The following is a 19,247-nucleotide window of genomic DNA, read 5'->3' as shown; positions in this document are numbered from 1 at the left end:
ATCAAACATCATTCATTACAGCAGGCACACCTCTTGGCTGAGTGCAGATGTATTGAGCCACAGATGAGGTTCATGTACCATTGGCTCATGTCCACGGCAACAGAACAAGGTAACGTCACCTGGCCAAGTTGACAACTGAATCTAACTACCACAGATTGCATAGAATTCCTTTTAATTCCTCTTTAAATATTTGGTACCATTCTCCAGGTAAACTATCTGGACCTGAAGATTACTTTTTGGGGGAATTTTTAAATTATGAATTCAGTTTTCTTAATGGTTCCTAATTTGAATAGGGCTATCCAAATAATCTATGTCATATTAGGTGAGTTGTGGTAGTTTGTGTATTTTCAGACATTGGTCCATTTGGTGTAAGTTATATAGAGAGAATTGCTGGTAGTAATTTCTTAATATCTTTTTGATACCATCAGGATCTGTAGTGATAACTGCTGTTTCATTCCTGATACTGGTCATTTATGTTTTCTCTCTCAGTCTCGTTAGAAACTCAAGTTTGTTGGTCTTTTCAAAGAACCAGCTTTTACTTTCATTAATTTTTCGCTATTATTTTTGGCTTTCATTTTCAAAGAGTTTTGCTATCTTTATTTTCTTCCTGCTATTACTTTTGGATTTTTTTTGCTTTTCTTTCTCTAAGAGTTTTTGGATTGGGAGCTTAAATTATTGTTTTGAGTCTTTTCCTCTTTCTAATGTATACATTTAGTGCTATCAGTTTCCCTGTTAGCACTGCCTTAGTTGTGTTGCATAAATTTGGGGATGTGGTACTTTTATTTTAGTTCAGTTCTATATAATTTTTTATTTCCCTTGAAACTTTCTCTTTGACCAATGAATTATTGAGAAGCATGTTATTTGGTTTTAAGTGCGTGGAGATATTCCTGTTATCTCTCTGCTACTGATGTCTAGTTTGATTCCATTTTAGTAGAAAAGTCTACTCTAGTAATTTCAATCACTTTGAACTTGTTGAAGTTGGTTTTATAGCCCAGGATAGGGTCTCTCTTTGTGTGTTCCATGTCTACTGCAATTGACTATGCACTTTGCTGTTGTTGGGTGACGTATTAGTTTCCCCTGGCTGTCATAACCAATGACCACAAACTGGGTGGCTTAAAACAACAGGAAATTATTTTCTCACAGTTCTGGGGCCCAGAAAGCTGAAAACAGGTGTCAGCAGGATTGCGCTCCCTTGCTTTATCAGTTCTATCCATTTTTCTTCATGCATTTTTTCAGTTCTGTTTGGTACATTATGCAATCAGGATCGTGGTGCCTTCTTGGGGGACTGTCATTGCATAATATTCCTCTCTGTCTCTAGAAGCTTTAGGAGAGCATGTGTTGCTTTCTTCCTCCAACTTGGCTGTGGCCACATCACTCCAGTCTCTACCTCTGTCTTCCCATCACCTTCCCCTCCAGGTGTCTGAGCCTCACCTCCCTCTGCCTATCACAGGGACACATGTGGTTGGATTTAGGACCCACCTGGGAAATCTAGGGTACGTTCCTCCTCTTAAGACCTACAGCTTAATTGCATTTGGCTATATTAACAGTCACAGATTTTGGGGATTGGCAGTGGACTCGTTCGCTGAAGGTTCATTTTTTTCTGTCTTCATCAGGTGGAGTGTTCTATAAATGTCAGTTCTATTCTGTTGGTTGATGGTGGTACTTAGTTCTTCTATGTCTTTCCTGATTTTCTGGCTGTTTTTCTATTCAATTGCTGAAATTAGCCAATCTAAAAAACATTAAAAAATAGACTGTAAAAAAAAAAAAAAAGAGAACAAGCCTGGGGGACCTGAGGAAATGACCTAACATTTTGTGTCACTGAAATCCTGGAAGAAGAGGATAAAGTGGGGTTGAAAACATACTCAAAGAAATGATGACTGCAAAGTTCCCAAATTTGGCAAGAGACATAAACCTACAGACTGAAGATGTTTAGTGATCCCTAAACAGGATAAACCCAAAGAAATCCATTCCACATAATAACTATATTTCTGAAAACTAGTGACAAAGAAAAAATCTTTGAGCAGTAAAACTTTATGAGAATAAAAACTAATTAAAAAATGAATTAATAAAATATACTTTTATTTTTAAAGAGGAGGCCATCAGTTCTAATTAGAGGATCTGGTAAGGGATTCCCCATAGAGTAGCTGGATACAGATATTAATAGGTGGAGATGGTGAGGGGGGCGGAATATTTAAGGTGAGAGACTAACATGTAATGAGAAGAGAAGCTTAAAAGATGGAAAATAGATAGAAGAAAGATCTAGTGTCTTGAATTCTATGCTTAACGATTCATGGACTTTACTCTGGAGATAATAAGTGCCATTTTTAAGCAAGTACTTCACCTGACATGACCTTATATTTTAGTAGGAGACATAAATAGAGAGAGAAGAAATTGAAAGGCACCAGTGAGGAAGATGCTGCAAGAATTCCAGAAAAGAAATCTGGGGGCCTAAAGCAGCACAGTGGCAGTGGGGCTGGGAAGGGCAGAGGTGGGCACAGCCATTGAAGTCCCCTTTTGACAGGGACAATGAAACCGATGAGCTGTTCTCTCCCATGATGGTTTTCTCTGCTCCAGATAATGGACCGAGCACTATTCCACATGGACAACTGCTACAAGATCCCCAACATCCGGGGCACTGGGCGGCTATGCAGAACCAACCTGGCCTCCAACACGGCCTTCCGCGGCTTTGGGGGGCCCCAGGCAATGCTCATTGCGGAGAACTGGATAAACGACGTAGCTCTGACCTGTGGGCTGCCTGCCGAGGAAGTAAGCTGGGAAGCGGGAGGCACAGGTCAGGGTGGGCTAGCCTCCTTTCGGGTGGGTGGCTTTGTATTATGAAGTTCTTCCATGGGAGTGGAGGACGGGCAGAGGAGGGGCTGGCACTCCATGAGGGCGGCTTAGCTTTAGGTTCCACCCCTCTAGTCTCTCACCACCAACAAGCCCTTGGGGCCCCTCTCCTTGGAAAGGTACGCAGGAAGAACATGTACAAAGAAGGAGATCTGACGCACTTCAACCAGAAGCTGGAAGGCTTCACCTTGCCCAGGTGCTGGGAGGAATGCCTGGAAAGTTCTCAGTATCAAGCTCGGAAGAAGGAGGTTGAAAACTTCAACAAGTAGGTGCCGGGGAAAGGGAGGTGCGGGGCTCTCTTGGGTTCCCTACGCTACAGCCTTCCTGATGAACCCAAAATAGGAAGCGATCATTTAACGAAGAGTTTATGAAATGTGGAGTTTTCCAACCCATTCATCGCCACCTCTTGAAGGTGCTGTGGTCATTTGCAGCCTAGGGCAGGTATGCTCCCAGCCTACATGTAGACTCACGGTTCATTAGTTGGGGTTTAGCTTTACAGATCTGTGTGCCTTCTGGGCACACTGTATTGTTAGAGCCCTGGACAGGTCTAAGGGCAGCCCAGCTAAGCACCTGCCCTGCCTATAAATGGGAACTTGGCAGCTGGCCCTTCTCCCTGGGCCTCAGTTTCATCCTCTGTGAAATGGGGTAGTTATGCTGGTTCTGCCTTCCTCACAGAGTTACTCTGATAAGGAAATAACAAAGCACAGAGAAGGCATCTTTATAGGCAGCAAGCCACAGTTCTTCCCCGGGATGATGCCAGCTGAAAGATCTCCAGGGCACTCTGACTCAATCCAAATTCTTGGAAAAAGCAGAGCTGATGCTTTGACATCAGCACTCCCAGGGTGGCCCCTGCTCTAGATGCACTGGAGAATCAGAACCAAATTCCCACCTTTTTCAGTTTTGTCTGTACAGCTGGGGCACCACTCACTTGTGACACTGTCTATGGGGCTGGTTCCAAGGATCCCCCATTCTGATATGATACAAAATGTTGATGTACGCTATGTCTCATCTGACATAAATATGGTAGGGAAGGTTCTGTGAGAATGTTCCTTTTTTTCCAGGGAGAATTGTTGGAAAAAGAGAGGATTGTGCATAATTCCCACCAAGTTTGGAATAAGCTTCACAGTTCCTCATCTCAACCAGGTAGTTACTTTATATGATTTTGTCAGTCTCCAGTGGACAGGGGCCCCATTTCCCCTGTTGATAGACATGTAGGGGAAGTCTCATCATCACTGGCAATAACTGCCTAGGGAACTTTGACTGTTTAAATTAAAGTTGAGCTTGCATGTTCCTATTTCTCTAGTTATCACAGGACAGTGAAAACAGCATGAGCTTGGTGATCTAAAGTCAACCTCTAGTTCCTACCCTTCCAGACTGTGGGACTGGGAGAGTGACTCTGCCTTTCTGACCCTGATTCTCCACCTACAAAGTGAAAATAAAGATATCTGACTTACATTCCTCTGAGGATGAGAAATGGAGAGGAAAACAAAGAGCTATGAGAGCACTTTGCAAAGTACTGAAGGGCCCTATAATTAAATCACAAGATTTTCACTCCTTTAATTCTTGTCTGATGTTCTAATTTGCAAGCTGCCAGAATGCAAGATACCAATGGAATGGCTTTTAAGAAGGGGACTTTAATAAGTTGCAAGTTTATAGTTCTAAGGCCATAGAAATGTCCAGATTAAAGCAAGTCTATAAAAATGTCCAAATTAAAGCACCAACTAAAGGTTACCTTCACTCAAGAGAGGCCAATGATGCGCAGGGTTTCTCTCTCAACTGGAAAGGCACATGGCAAACATGGCGACATCTACTAGTTTTCTCTCCAGGTTTCTTATTTCATGAAGCTCCCCTGGGGACATACTCCTTCTTCATCTCCAAAGATCTTCACGGCTGTGGGTTCTGTGGTTCTCATGGTTCTGCTGGCATTCTCCAGTTATTCTCTGCTCTCTCAGGATCTCAAGGCTTTTCCAAAATGCTTCCTCTTTTAAAGGATTCCAGTAATAAAGTCCCACCTGGAGTGGGTGAAGTCACATCTCCATGAAGATAACCTAACTAAGTTTCCAACCTACATTATTGAATAGGGATTGAGAGAAATGGTTGCCTTCACCTGATGGGATCAGGATTAAAACATGGCTTTCCTAGGGTACATAATCCTTTCAAAGCAGCACGTCTTGGGTTTATATCCAAAACATTGCTGCTGGTTTCCTATTTCCTGGGCTCCAGTTACCTTGGGTCCCAAGCTTTATGCTGAGCTGAACTTGCTGAATCTTGGGTCTGGTTTTCTCTCCCCTAGGCAGGAGCCCTGGTGCACGTGTACACAGATGGCTCTGTGCTCCTGACCCACGGTGGCACCGAGATGGGCCAGGGCCTCCACACAAAGATGGTCCAGGTGAGTGGCCTGAGCTCCTGAAGGGGCCAGGGGACGGTGGGGGGCTCTCCAGCCCCAGGGCATCTGCTGCTGGGAAGATGCTGCGAGACTCTGAGCAGTGGGGCATTCAGAGGCAGAGAAGACCTGGCCTCTGGGCTCAGCTGCTCCCCCCTCACCACAGTTTCTTCATCTGTACGAAGTGATGGGCCAGGTACTCTCTGAGGCCACGTCTGTTAACCATGTTCTGGGGCTCTGTCACTCTGTGAAAGGAGGGAATGCTCTGGATATAAGGAAGCCAGTTCACCATTCAGTCAAAGGCTGCTAGGAGGAGTTGGTGCCTCTCTTTTGCTTATGGGGGCTGGCCAAATGTATTTAAAAAAAAAAAAGGCCAAGGTCAGCTTACAAAGGCACTGGATGTCACCACTAGGTTTATGAATTTTTTCATCCAACCAAGTCACTCTGTAAAGTGCTGCTTCAAATTTGGCCAGATGTGAGAACATGCCAGTCTCAATAGGATTCTTATCTTACCAAATCATTATCTTACCTGCAACAATGAATGTAAATCCTTCCTGTGGAAGAAGGCGGCCAGGAGCAATGGTAAGACCTGCCCTAGAGGGTCATGTCTTCTCTTTTGCAGGTGGCCAGCAAAGTTCTGAACATCCCCACCTCCAAGATTTACATCAGTGAGACGAGCACAAATACCGTGCCCAACACCTCTCCCACGGCCGCCTCCGTCAGCACCGACATCAATGGGGAGGCTGTTCAGGTAAGGAGCCTGCAGGGACCCCCAGTGCAGCTGTTGGGATGGTCTTGGCAGGTTCTTTGGCTATGGCCATCTTTTGGCTCTCTTATCAAGAAGATGCTGTTCCTACAAACTCCAAGTGAAAAGAGAGGCCCCAAGAACCATAGACTTCCATCAAAGCCAAAAAGGATGAGTGCAGGAGGGAGGAGGAGAAGACTGGAGTGTTAGAGGGAACATGGGAGGGTTTGTGAGAAGATATACCCTGTGGGGTTAGAACTAGCCATAAGAAAATATGTGGAAGTTGGAATTTGATTGTGGTGTCTGCCCTGTCAAACCCACTTGCTTCTCTTCTCAAGTACTCCAATGAGAGAGTTTGATGGGAGGGGACACTTCCCTGAGGGCCCCACAAACATTTTGCTATTTGTCAGCCAAGAACTGGGCAAGGAAGTCCTTTCCAAGCAGGGACCAGTGGTGGTGCCTTGGGCGGGCCCCATGGCTTCCACCCTGAACTGTGGTCATTCCTGGGAGGGTGGCAAGAGTGTTGGAGAAGCACCTGGGCACAACACGGCTTGGAGGTGGGCTTCTGGGTCACAGGATGCAGAGGACTGATTGTCTGGGTGGGGGCGGGGGGTGTCTTCTTTAGGAGGCCTGTCAGACCATCCTGAAGAGGCTGGCACCCTTCAAGGAAAAGAATCCAAATGGCCCCTGGGAACACTGGGTAAGTCTGAGCTGATCTAAGTCACCTTTGAACATGAAATGGAAATTATCAGCAAGGCCTCTGTCCTGACCCAGAGTAGAAGGAGATGAAAGTCTGGTCATGCCAACAAGGAGAAGTTGGGAGCTATTGTTGGGGTGTTTGGGCCGCATGGACAGTCTATGAGGAAGTGCTCAACTTTGCTGGACCTTCTTCTGTACAGGTTCACAGTTGGGGGGAGTCACTGAGGACGTTTCTGAATGGGGTCCTGAAAATCCTAGGGAATTGTGGTTTTGGCTGTGCTGGGCCTGGAAGAATAGGGGTGATGGCTGAACACACCTCATTGTAAAGTATTGGCTCTCTCAGGCCTGATCCCATGACCCAAGGGTTTCACAGCCTCAGTGGACCTGGTTTCCACCTCTCTGAGAGCTGCCTCTAGCAGCTGCTCTCCTTCCACAACTCTTGAATCTGTGTCCACTGAGATTGTATCTGGGAGGGAGCAGAAAAAGACATCATCCCCAAGTAAATGTCACTTCTGTGATTTTAGGAGTGAGAACACAAGGACTCATAAGAAAGGGCCCAGTTCTCTGATTGCTGTATCCAAGGCCTGCATGTCAGAAGCCCTTAGAGAGAAGCTGGAAGCAATTCTCTCTGAGCTGGGAGGCTGCAGCTCCTCCAAAAGCAGATTTCTCCATAGTGGCTCTGCTCCTCCACCTCCAGCTGTTGGATTGGGGGACCTGGGCCCAATAGTGGTGCATGAAAGATGTCTGAACATAAACCAGCACATGTACAACAAGTTATCCCTCAAAAGAGCCAAAGAAAATAAGCTGTTTCTCTAACTCCTACTCATCCTAATATGCCTCACATGGCCTTGACGTCACTCCCCACACTCATGGGTACCACACGCCCTAGTAGCGTGTAAAATGCCAGCTTGGTTTTGGTGGTGTGGGTTTTAGCATGGACTTGTCAGGCCATGCGAACACTTCAACAACAGCCTTTACAACCCTTTAGTAGTACCTAATCTGATGACGTGGGATTTGTTGCCAACTAACCTGCCATGCAGTCCAGGGTGCCTTGTAAACAGATAACACGATAAAGACCATTATCATAATGATGCGACCAGGAGATGACAGGCATCAAGTCTCCTCAGTCTGTACAATACTGAAAACTAAGCCACCAACACACACAGACATAGATATATATGGATATTATATATATATGGATGGATGGATGGAGAAAGAGAGATTTTTGTAAGTTTTACTTTATCGGTAAAATGAGGATGATAATAGTACCAGTCCTATAGGGCTGTAGTGACTATTAAATGAGATAATGTATGTGAAGTGTTCAGTAGCACCTGGTACGTAGGCAAGAGATTAGTGCTCTAGTTTGCTAGCTGCTGGAATGCAATATACCACAAATGGAAAGGCTTTTTAAAAAGGGGAATTTAGTAAGTTATAAGTTTACAGTTCTAAGGCCATGAAAATGTCCCATTTAAAGTCTATAGAAATGTCCAAGCTAAGACATCCAGGGAAAGATACCTTGATTCAAGAAGACGGATGAAGCTCAGAGTTTCTCTCAAGTGGAAATGTACGTGGCGAACATGTTCAGGGTTTTTCTCTAACATGGTGAACACGGCATCGTCTGCTAGCTTCCTCCCCAGTCCTCTTGCTTCATGAAACTCTTCCAGCGGCATTCTCCTTGGACTCTGCTTCGTGGCTGTCATCATTCTCTCCTTCATCTCTGCTCTCTCAGAATCCCCAAAAGTTGCTGGCTGGTGGACTCTGGGGTTCTCTTGGCCTCATGGCCTCTGCTCAGCTCTGCTATGGCCTTCTTATCCTTCTCAAAAAGGCATTCTCTCCAAAAATGTCTCTTCTTTTATAGAATCCCAGTAAACTAATCAAGACCCACATAGAGTGGGTGGAAATTCGCCTCCATCTAATCAAGTTTAATAGCCACAATTGATTGGGTCACATTTCTGTCGAGATAACCTAATCAGATAACCTATAGTACTAGGGATTAGAAGAAACCATTGCTCCTACAAGATTGATTAGAATTAAAACACGGCTTTTCTAGGGTACATAAACCCTTTCAAACTGGCACAATTAGTATTTGACATTGATAATGATGTGAATTATATCAATCACGGATTAAGTCTTAGCATTGAGCTACTTCTGGGCATACCAAGAATTCCTAAAGGAATAACAGAATGGATGGATGAATGGATGGATGGATGACTTTAGTAATAAGAAAATATAAATAAAAACACAAGGTTAACATGCTAAGCATCAAGTAAACAATTTAGAGCACTTTTATAACAACCCGAGTTTGGAGCAATCACCAAGGAGAGACAATTGAAGAAGTAACCTTGAGCTGGTCTTTGAGGGAAGAAAAGGGTTTGGATGGATGAGAGGGAGCACCGGCCATTCCAGTCAGGTGGAGCCACCCAAATGGAGGGGCAGAGGTGCAGGGGGTGGGAAGGGGTGGGAGAGGACGGACACCCTGGTCTGGCTGGGGGCAGCAAAGCTGTGACAGATAGAGCTAGTGAGAAGCCCCTTGACATCAGACCTTTGCTCCACAGCTGTGGGGGTCATGGAACACTCTGGGGGGGGGGGGGTGACACAGCTCTAGGGCGTGTTGATAACCACTCAGGCTGCAGGGTGCAGGCTGGCTCACGTGGAGGGCTACTGCCTTGAGGCAGGAGGACCGGCCAAGGGACTACTGTCCAAGTCCAGGCTGCAGATGATGAGGACGTGGTACCAGCGGTGGCTAGGAGAATGGGCAGCCAAGTATGGAGGTGAGAGTAGCTAGAAAAGATGCAGGAGGGCTTCCAGATGAGGAGGGGGAGCTTGGGGGAGCTTGGAGCGCTGTTTCTGGAACCCCTGCTCTCTGTGACCTCGGCACCTTCCTGATGGCGTTTCATCTCCTCAGGTCACAGATGCTTACCAGGAGGCGGTGAGCCTATCTGCCACTGGCTTCTACAGGTATGTGCATTGCTGTTCTCCCAGCTGTCACCCAGAGGCTGGGGACACATGTGGTCCTGCTGACTTCTGAGGGTCCCTCCAGTGCTGAATTCTGTCCGTTTGTGCTCGGGGAGAGTGGTGCTGCCAAAATTCTACTCTCTTCAACAGACTTCCCCCACCTTCATTTAATGATGGTCTAAGTTACGGGCATTAAAAACATGTGTTCCCCGTGATTTATCCGAAGGATTTTGTTATGTGGGCTTTCCTTCCAGAGAAGGAGACGACGATTTAGGGCACATGGGCTAGTCACAAAATGCAGAACACAGTGAAGCTTTTGAAGTGAGATTCAGGGGGAAAAAAAATCTGAATTTTTTTAACCCCTTTAAAATGCAGTAGCAGAGATCCTGCCCAACTGAATTAGCAACTCTACAAAGACAGGCCCATATTTTGTATTTAGTCAGTATTAGTGTTTTAACTTCCTCTGGGAAGCTTAACTAGGAACTTTTCTTCCAACAATCACTAGATTTGGAAAATAGTTCAGTGTTTGCTTTGGAAGATCTTGTGTGAATTTATGAATATATTTTAAGCAAAGAAATGTTTTGCCGATGCTTCCTGGGTTATGTGGTGTTTTGTCGACAGGAACACAGATTAATTCAGAGTTTCTCCCACGTTCCTCTTATATTTCGGCTGTTGATAAAACTGGGGTTGTGCAAAGATGAGTTCCTGATGAAAGGGTGAAGTCAGAGGCCAAAGGATGTGTGGTCTCTTACAGGAGAAGGCCCTCTCCTCCGCCCCACACAGTTCAGAATTCATGCAGATTCTGGCCATATCAGCTGATTATTTCTGTGTAATGTACAGAACAACATAGGCACAGTGTACCGCGAGCCCTGGGTGTGTGAACACACACGTATGCACACACACGTGTGCGTGCAGGCCTGCACAGGACTCATGGAAAGTTGAAATGTATAAGGCGGTTAGTACTGAAATAGAAAAAAATATGAGAGCATCTGCTTCTCTTGATAACATTTCCCTCGTATCCCCTGCTGAGATTTCAAAGGGGCCAGCAGGTGGGGAGCAAGGCAGGCGAGTGGCTGCTTACGGATGCAGCCAGGCTGGCGGGAGGTATTGATCTCGTCGACTCTCACCTTGAGAAAGCTGCGCAGCCTGGAGGCAGGTGAATTGATGTAAAAAAAATCCAGGCTCCATCACAGGCAGAACATTTGGTTCAGAAGACCTTGGATTCGAATTCAGTCGGTTCTTTAGAGTGTGACTTCCATGTTCTGCGTGAGCTCAGGCAAATCTGTCATCTCTGTCCTACTGAGTGGAGACCGGCACTCTGAGTCTAAACACTGCTAGTCTCCACAGAATAATTCCTATAAGGGACACTGGCAGAGTAAAGTCAAAACTGTAGACAAAACGCTCCGCATACCCTGGGTTTCACTTGCAGATTCAGCACACTTGGAAAAATGGACTTTGCTAGAAAAGCGCTGGATGAAAAAATAAAAGCTCTAAGGTTCTAGGACTTCCTAGGGCAGGCTGTGTATGTGTGTGCAGGGGTTAGGGGATAGCCGTCTTCATACCTGTGAAATAGTTGGTCTTTTCTGCCCCAGGACGCCTGACCTTGGCTACAGCTTTGAGACAAACTCAGGACGTCCGTTCCACTACTTCACCTATGGGGTAGCTTGCTCCGAAGTAGAAATAGACTGTTTAACAGGGGATCATAAGGTAAGAAGTCTGTCAAGCCCAAAAACTGAGCAGGAAAAGATCAGGGAAACAACCGAATTGTAATATTAGCAGCTGATAGAGATAAACTTTCTTGTTGGGAAAATAGTGCCTTACATCAGGGGTCTGCAATATCTTCCTGTAAAGGGCTAGAGAATCAGTATCTTAGGCTGCGCAAACCCAGTCTCCATCTCATCTACTCAGCTTCACTGCTGTAGCGCAGAAGCTGCCATGGGCTGGATGCAAACAAATGAGTACGACTGTGGTCCAATGAAACATTATTTTTGGACACTGAAGTTTGAATTTCATATAATCACATGTGACAAAATATGCTTCTCCTTTTCATTCTTTATTTTCCAGCCATTTAACAATGTAAAAACCACTGTTAGCTCATAGGCCTTTGCAAACCAGGTGGTGGGCTAGATTTGGCCCAAGGGTGGTTGCTGATCTCTTCCTTTTGAGATCTACCCAGCCTCGAACTGGGAGACCCGTGACCCTGGAAACCTGCCATTGCTACTCACACCCAAGTGTGCGCAATCATTTCAGGTTCCTGAGAGCATTGCCACTCGCTATCCCTTTGCTAGCTGCAGAGAACTAAAGCTTCAGCAATGACGGTGATGGCAGAGCCAGGGGGGACACTGACTCACCCAACTGGGCAGCCCGGAGCCCTCTTGGGAAAGCACCCTTTGGACGGGCATTTGTGCAAAGCACTTGTAACAGCCCCGCAGGTGTTTGTGCTCACCGCCTATCATTTCAAACATCCTCTCCTCTCAAACTTCAGGCCCTCCGGACAGATATCGTCATGGATGTCGGCTCCAGTCTGAACCCCGCCATCGATATCGGGCAGGTGAGGCTCATGGGGACCAGGGTGGTGACGGATGTGGCCATGGATGAGCCCCGTCCCCCTCCCAAGATCACCAGCCGCAGCACGTCGTCCAGCAGAGGTTCTGAGCAGGCTTGAGCATGGCACCAAGGGAGGCCCCCACAAGGTGTGGTTTAGGTAGATGGGGTCTGCCCAGCTCTCAAGGCAGAAGACACATGAATACGGATTAACTTGGACAGGGCACTCACGCCCGAGAACAAGGCGATGCATGGTGAGGACATTGGGTGCGTGTATGTGCACACACACAAATACACACACAGTTTGAGCGTGAGCACAGTGTGGAATGAAAATTGAGTTTGGGATTGATGCCAAAGCAGTAGGGTCTGAGGTCAGAAGAGTTTTAGCCCTGCTCCTTCCTCCTCCAGCCAGGACATCTTCTGTACTAACAGAAGGACATGCCAACAAGGGCAGGGTGGTGGAAAGCACAGGTGCAAAAGGTGACAGGTTAGAGCAGGAGCGTGGAGGGAGGGCCCAGAGAAAATCCTCTTGGGACAATATGACAGAGAGAGGAATCAAGAATTGAAGTACCAGTCATTTGGTAGAAAACGTAACTCGTGTTTCTCAAAAGTAGACAATTACTGAGCACATGGAAATGCAGTCAAGAAGTGATCTCTTCGTTAATTCCTTAAATGACCATTTCTGGAGTGTGTGGGCCCAGGGGATGCGAAGATGAATAACACATGGCGTGCCCCGGAGCATGACACTGGGCTGCTGAGGGGCCACGGTCACCCCTGTGGGCAGTGGGGCTGGGAGGGCCGGCGTGCACATCAGTGCCGGGTGGCCGGAAGGTATAGGAGGGTCACTTGTCTTCCCAGAGCACAGGCAGGGCCGGGAGGTCAGAAGTTCTGTCCAATTCGTCCATCCTCTCTTGTGGCCTCCTGGATGTCTCACTCGCCCAGGCCAGAGGGGCTTGTGGCCCGGGAGAGGCAGTGTCAGCCAACTGTTAGCCAGTGGACTTGAATCTTGGCCTTGGGTCGCCCTTTTCCATGGTGGCCGGCTGCAAGCAGCATCTCCATCTGCCTTGTGGCAGGTTTTATGGGAAACTGAGCCCACCACCATGGGGTTTTCCCAGGGCGAGGGCGGGAGCCGGGTACCCGCTGGAGGGCTGTGGGTAGCTTCTTCTCTCAGAACCCCCTGCGCACCGCACCGCCCCCCCCCCCCCGGAGGTGGGAAGCAGCAGCTCCCCCGGGAGCGGGGAGTCCCTGCAGCCGCGGTCTTTGCGTGCCCGGCAGGTGGAAGGGGCGTTTGTGCAGGGCCTGGGCCTCTTCACGCTGGAGGAGCTGCACTACTCGCCCGAGGGAAGCCTGCACACCCGCGGCCCCAGCACCTACAAGATCCCTGCCTTTGGCAGCATCCCCACCCAGTTCCGGGTGTCCCTCCTCCGCGACTGCCCCAACAAGAAAGCCATCTACTCCTCCAAGGTACCGTGGCTCGGGCCGGGAGGCGCTCCCCTCTGCACCGGGAGCCGGGGCTGGCGGGCAAGGGTCCTGCGGCCCACTGCGCGGTGCTCCAGGGGCTCCCCTGGGAGGGGGAAGCGGGCCAGGGCGGGGCCCCTGCGCACCGGTTGCGGACGTCGCCTGGGGGGCGGTCTGGACGAGGTCCACTTTTGCACGGACTCGGGACTCCTTGATCAAGCCCCGCGGCTCAGCTGCGCCCCCCTGTGGCTCCGCGCTCCTGTCCCACCTGCCCTTGCCGCTTGACCGGAGGCCCCAAGGACACCGAATAATCGTCCTCGATTCCTCCCCGACCCAGAGAAGTAGAAAAAATGGGCAAAAATTAACTTAGCCGATCGATGCAGCCCCACCCCGCTGTAAGATGGATAACCCTTTATAAGCCAACACACCTCGTGTTTATTCTGCCGCGTGGGGGGGGCAGGTCTGCGGCGCGTTATAATTTCTTGCCTTTGGCTCTCGCACTTCTGCCGGGGGATCCCGATAAAAATGCAGGTCCGTGGGCCTAGTCCCTGGAAATTTATATTTAGTAGGTCGGGTTGTAGGTCCTGGAATCTGCCTTTTAAACCCCTATCCCTAGCAATACGCATCCAAGTGGTCTCCAGTCAACATTTTGGGGGGGAAATAAAAACCTCTGCTCAAAGGTGTTTGAATTCCTGTTGGTCATTGGGCCGCTAATTCCAACAGGTGGATATAATTATAATTATGGTACCTGTAAATGTTGGTATGAGTCACAGGTGGATTATTTCCTTAGATTATCGCTTGTGAGGAAATGGTTCAACTTCAGGGCAGTCCAGACATCTTTGTCTATATAATGTTATTTAATATAACTTTTAGTGTATTTATATTCGCATTTAGATCATCAAAGAAAATTACATAGTGAGAGTTAAAAGAAATAGGCCAGTGAGATTCACTTCCTACATCACTTGCTCTCAACCCCAATTTAACTTTGACGGCCCCTTCCAGCCTTGGGGTCCCCTGGAGTGCTGGGGTGGGGGACCTGCTGGCATCACCAGCTGTCGCGGGACAGGGCTCTCTCCCTTGCCTCCTGGCTCCGGGCAGTGGCGTGGAGGCTGGGGCCCCTCTGCCTGATATCCCGTCTTGCTGTCTGTCTGTCTGTCTGTCCAGGCTGTCGGGGAGCCGCCCCTCTTCTTGGCTGCCTCCATCTTCTTTGCCATCAAGGATGCCATCCTTGCAGCTCGAGCTCAGCATGGAAAATATAATATGAACACGCTTTTCCATCTAGACAGCCCTGCCACCCCAGAGAGGATTCGCAATGCCTGCGTGGACAGGTTCACTGCCTTGGTATGGGGCCTCTCGTGCAACCACTCAGCCCCGGGGGGGGGGGGGGCGCAGGCTGGCTGGGGAGCCGTGGGGAAAGGCTTGGCAGAGGGGAGGGTGGGAGCGAGGCATGGCTTGATGTCAACGGCCACGTTTACTATGCGGTGTGAGGCACCTACTCCAACCTGCAGGGGGGCGATGAGAGAACCCCTTAGAGCTGTGGCTGGTGGCTGGGACTCCCCAGAGATGGGAGGAGCTGGTGGAGCCTGGGTATCATCCATGGATCTCCTAATACTCCAGTAGAACCTATGCTTAGTGTTAGTGGCTTTTCAACATCCTTTTTTGTTAAAAGCACCATGTGTGATCATTTGTCGGTGGAGGAAACAAGAGGAATTGCCTAATTAGATCAACCACTAATTTTCTTCCGTGATTGCCAAGTGGCTTCTGCGTCCTGAGGACACACAGGTGACCTTGAGGACTTCCAGCCTTTTAGGAAAGGAGAGGATTACATTTTAGTGTGTTAAGTTCTTACCTTGGAAGGGTAAGTCACAAGAGCACAGAGGAATCCCGTGGTCATTGGAATCACTTTGAGAAACCCTTATGTGATACTTTCAGCAGACACTTCTCGGCTAAAGACCATGCTAGGATGGCTTCTTCCACCATTGGAATCCCAGAACCAACCCAGTCTCTGGGTTGCACTGAAGGGACTGCTGAATACACAGCTTTCCAATTACTTTCACAAATGCCATCTCTGTTGAATTAGCAGAACTGGGTTCTTCCTGATTCCCAGGTTGGGTTTCCTCTATTTACAGTTTGATGAGCCCACTGGGTTTATGGGTTAAGCAGGTGCCCCAGGGCCCGAAGTGTTTGCAGGGATGGGAAGGGTCCAGGCTTGCCCCCGGAGCAGAAATGTCTGCCATTGCTGACCTAGCACAGAGGGAGAGGGAGGCAGGTGGGTCGCCTGTAAGACCACCCTTCAGGTTCACACATAGCTTCAGCTTTGGGGTGAGAGCCATGCAGAGCAGGCACTGAGTGCCCAGACACTGAGGATCTGCACAGCTGCTGCAGCAACCTCCCCACAGCCTGGAACCTTCCCACTGTGGGCCCCAATGCTGACAGTCCCCCAAACTCCATTTCCCTGAGAGGAGAGGTGCCTCATGGCCCTGAGCTGCTCACACAGGTTGCGTATCATCTGGCACAGCCATTTAAAGAACATCCAGAACTACAACAGAGATTCAAGCGCCTTTTACGTGTTACGACACATTCGTGACCTAGAATCCCTGCAATAGCATCACACGAGCAGCTGAGTATATAAACCAATGGTACTTCTCAAGGAGGTCGTGTGGGAAGGAGGCTCATCACCCTTTCCCTTCAAGCCTAATACAGTGCCTGCCACAAGGAATGAATGAGAAATACATAAATGAGGGACAAGGAAATCGAGGCATCCTGTCCTGGGGGGCACGCCCAAAGCTTGGGTCGGCAGAATGGAGTTTGACGTTGGTGGTTGGCCATGGTGGGAGGTGGCATGTCTGTGAGAGGGCAGAGGGGTGCCAGGCCCCATGTTCTTGGAAGACCCTGCCACTGAGTACCCTATCCTTTCTTCTAAGGGTGTTACTGACGTGCCAGACAACTGTAAACCTTGGTCGCTGAGGGTCTGAAGAGAAAGCCTCTAGGAGAGTCGTCTTGTGCTACATCGGACTTCTACAGAGCAGGGAGCATGTTTTGCAGAACATGGCTCTATAAAAGGGGATGCAAAGTTGTAATTTTGTCAGGATGATGGTTAGAAGAATACTGAGTGCCTCGGATGATTTTGATCAAAAATGTGATTTGTAAACAAAATGATAAATGGATTCAGAACTGTTCTGCCCTGGTGGCTAATGTGCAATCAGGGTCATTTCATGCCTGTTTTAATCATAGATTTGTAATCGGTGTAGGAAGTATTTGTTCTGTAGATTTAACTTGCAAAATCCATCACTCTGCCCAGACAGTCTGAACAACCTCAAGTACTGGTGGTGCCCTTCAAAGAGGATTGCCACAAACCTCAGAAGCCCAAACCAAAGCTACCTTAAATTCATGTGCCTCTCCCTGAAAGCCTTTCCTTCAAACCAATGAGCCTCATGTTATAACCTCATATTCACATTTTGCAGTGAGACAGTGGGGTGAGATCAAAACCTCTCACCACCTTTGGGTCATCAAAGACAATAAAGAATGAAACAATTTCAAGGTGATGTGGATCCAGTTTTATTAAGCTGCATAAAGTAAGGTCATCCTATAACATAAAAATCCAAGCAACCCCCTCCCTGAGCACCCTCAATGTGCTAAATTTTCCCCTTTCCCTTTGCATATTTCAATAAAGATAAGGTAAAAAAAAATCTTCGTTTGAAACTAGAGCAATTTTCCACCCAGAAATTATGCTATCAAGATCAAGATCGTCCAAAAGAAAAACCTTCAAAGGCACCTGGTTCCAATCCGCGCTCTCTATCTGTGTGACCTCGGAATGTCACTTCCACTTTCTGTGCTTCATTTTACTGCAAAATGAAAGGGTTGGACTGGATGATCTCCAGCTCTGAGAGTCTATAAATACGTGACCTGGAAAATCCAGTTATATAAGGTATCTTCAGATCAAAGACTTGGCTCCCTTACTGTCATGTGATATCTGGGTGAAGGGACCCTGCTTAGGGTCCCTCAAGTTCCTGGGGTTGGGAAAGAGAACAGGAGAAAACCAAACTGTCCCCCTCATTACTCCAATGCCGGGTAGACTGTGAGACATCATCACGTGCCTTCCCTGTAAAAAACACCCAGTCCTTGCCCAGACGGTGCCGAGTTCCATGGAAGGAGCATCAAGGATATGATGTAGTAGAGCCGCTGCCTGATCTTGGTAATGAATGACACTGTTTGGTCCGGGGCAGGCTTGTTCATCAGCATAATCACAGCAGATGCTAATACCTGCCATATCCTTGCCAGCTTTTATCTCCAGAAAATACAAACACCAAGCACTCTCATTCTCTCTTTCTCACTCAGACACACACAACTTTTTGTTTGTTTGTTTGTTTGTTTGTTTGTTTTGGCATGGGCAGGCACCGGGAATCAGACCCAGGTCTCCGGCATGTCAGGCAAGAGCTCTGCCTGCTGAGCCACTGTGGCACGCCCACACGACTTTTTTTTTTTTTTTTTAATAGAAGTCCCTTTTTCAGAGCATTCTAGACGTGCTGGCTGATTTAGAGTATAGTTAAGGCTGACAAGTTTCAGAAATCAAACTGGTATTTACATTAAGAGCTGCTCACATTGCTTCGCGGGACTTTCCGGAATGTTCTTGGCCAGGGTCTGAGACTTGTCACTTGTCGATAGTGAGGTCCTCCTGGCTGAACGGTGACTCGACTTCCCTTCTATGCTTGATTGTATGCTCTAGGAATCAAGGCAAGAGCAAAGTGGCCAAAGCAAACGTGCAACTGCTTTGTGGACTGTCAACTACTGTGTCATTTTGAGGTGTTGTGCTCCTCAGACACCTTGCATTGCCCTGCTGTCTTGATCTGTAAATGACCTCACATCTTTAAAGTGAAATTCCTCGGCCTTTTTGGTGTTGCACAAGGGATGCCGGCAGCACTGCCTGCAGTGTGGCGTGGCAAACTGTAGAGGGCAGTAGAAGATTGAACATGAGACAATACTCTCCAGCCGGCCCAGCCCCTCGGCACCTGTGGCTAATTAATTACCTGGGTACTGATTTAGGGTCTCAGAGGACTCCTGGTGTCCTCAGCGGCCTCTACTAGAACTGGACTCAAAGCTGATTTAGGGTTTCAGACTGACAACAATCTGCTCAGAGGAGCTCTCCGGCTCCACAGGTCAGCTGTGGGAGTCTGAGCTCCAGATGAATGGCTGGCAAAGGGAAGGCGATTCTTATTTTCAGAGCGTCTACACCTTGCCAGGTGCCAAATTTAGTGCTTTCCAGACAGGGTCTCATTTAATCTTCCTGGTGTTCTAAGAGGAAGGTACATTTGTCCTGGGCACTCGAGGAGGGGAAGCCCTACACAGAGCCATCCAGAGGGATGGAGACACCACTGCAAACTTGCAGGCTGGGGACCCTGGTGGATTTTGGGGTTTGGGGGTGGATCTGCCTCTCTGAGTGGACCCATGCCGTCCAGGCTCACGGGGATGGATGGAGACATCAGAATGCCCATCTGTTCTCCGGTAAGCAGGGGAAGGAGTCTGATGCTGGCCTGGCTACACTGTTGACCTTGCAGAAAGCAGCTAGCGCATCTCGTCATACTCCCAGAGCCGAGTGGCTGGACAGCCAGGACGTGG

At 48.2% G+C, this 19,247-nt stretch overlaps 1 protein-coding gene across 2 annotated transcripts in view; it reads left to right on the top strand.

The window, feature by feature from the left end:
• The window catches only part of XDH (xanthine dehydrogenase), a 75,214-nt gene extending 58,043 nt beyond the window's left edge, over positions 1-17,171 (top strand). For both annotated transcript variants that reach the window (XM_077134985.1, XM_077134984.1), the window contains exons 25-36: positions 2,575-2,766; positions 2,967-3,112; positions 3,909-3,990; positions 5,141-5,236; positions 5,853-5,981; positions 6,601-6,675; positions 9,580-9,632; positions 11,222-11,336; positions 12,115-12,180; positions 13,449-13,637; positions 14,796-14,972; positions 16,556-17,171. In XM_077134985.1, the coding sequence (XP_076991100.1) occupies positions 2,575-2,766; positions 2,967-3,112; positions 3,909-3,990; positions 5,141-5,236; positions 5,853-5,981; positions 6,601-6,675; positions 9,580-9,632; positions 11,222-11,336; positions 12,115-12,180; positions 13,449-13,637; positions 14,796-14,972; positions 16,556-16,606 (1,371 nt within the window). In that variant the 3' untranslated portion in view covers positions 16,607-17,171. The remainder of the gene's footprint in view (positions 1-2,574; positions 2,767-2,966; positions 3,113-3,908; positions 3,991-5,140; positions 5,237-5,852; positions 5,982-6,600; positions 6,676-9,579; positions 9,633-11,221; positions 11,337-12,114; positions 12,181-13,448; positions 13,638-14,795; positions 14,973-16,555) is intronic.
• The last annotated feature ends 2,076 nt before the right edge of the window (positions 17,172-19,247 follow it).

The sequence above is a fragment of the Tamandua tetradactyla genome, chromosome 17 (assembly GCF_023851605.1).
Source record: "Tamandua tetradactyla isolate mTamTet1 chromosome 17, mTamTet1.pri, whole genome shotgun sequence".
Classification (NCBI taxonomy): Eukaryota; Metazoa; Chordata; class Mammalia; order Pilosa; family Myrmecophagidae; genus Tamandua; species Tamandua tetradactyla.
The sequence above is the reverse complement of the archived record's forward strand: the minus strand, read 5'-3'. Positions and strand labels throughout refer to the sequence as shown.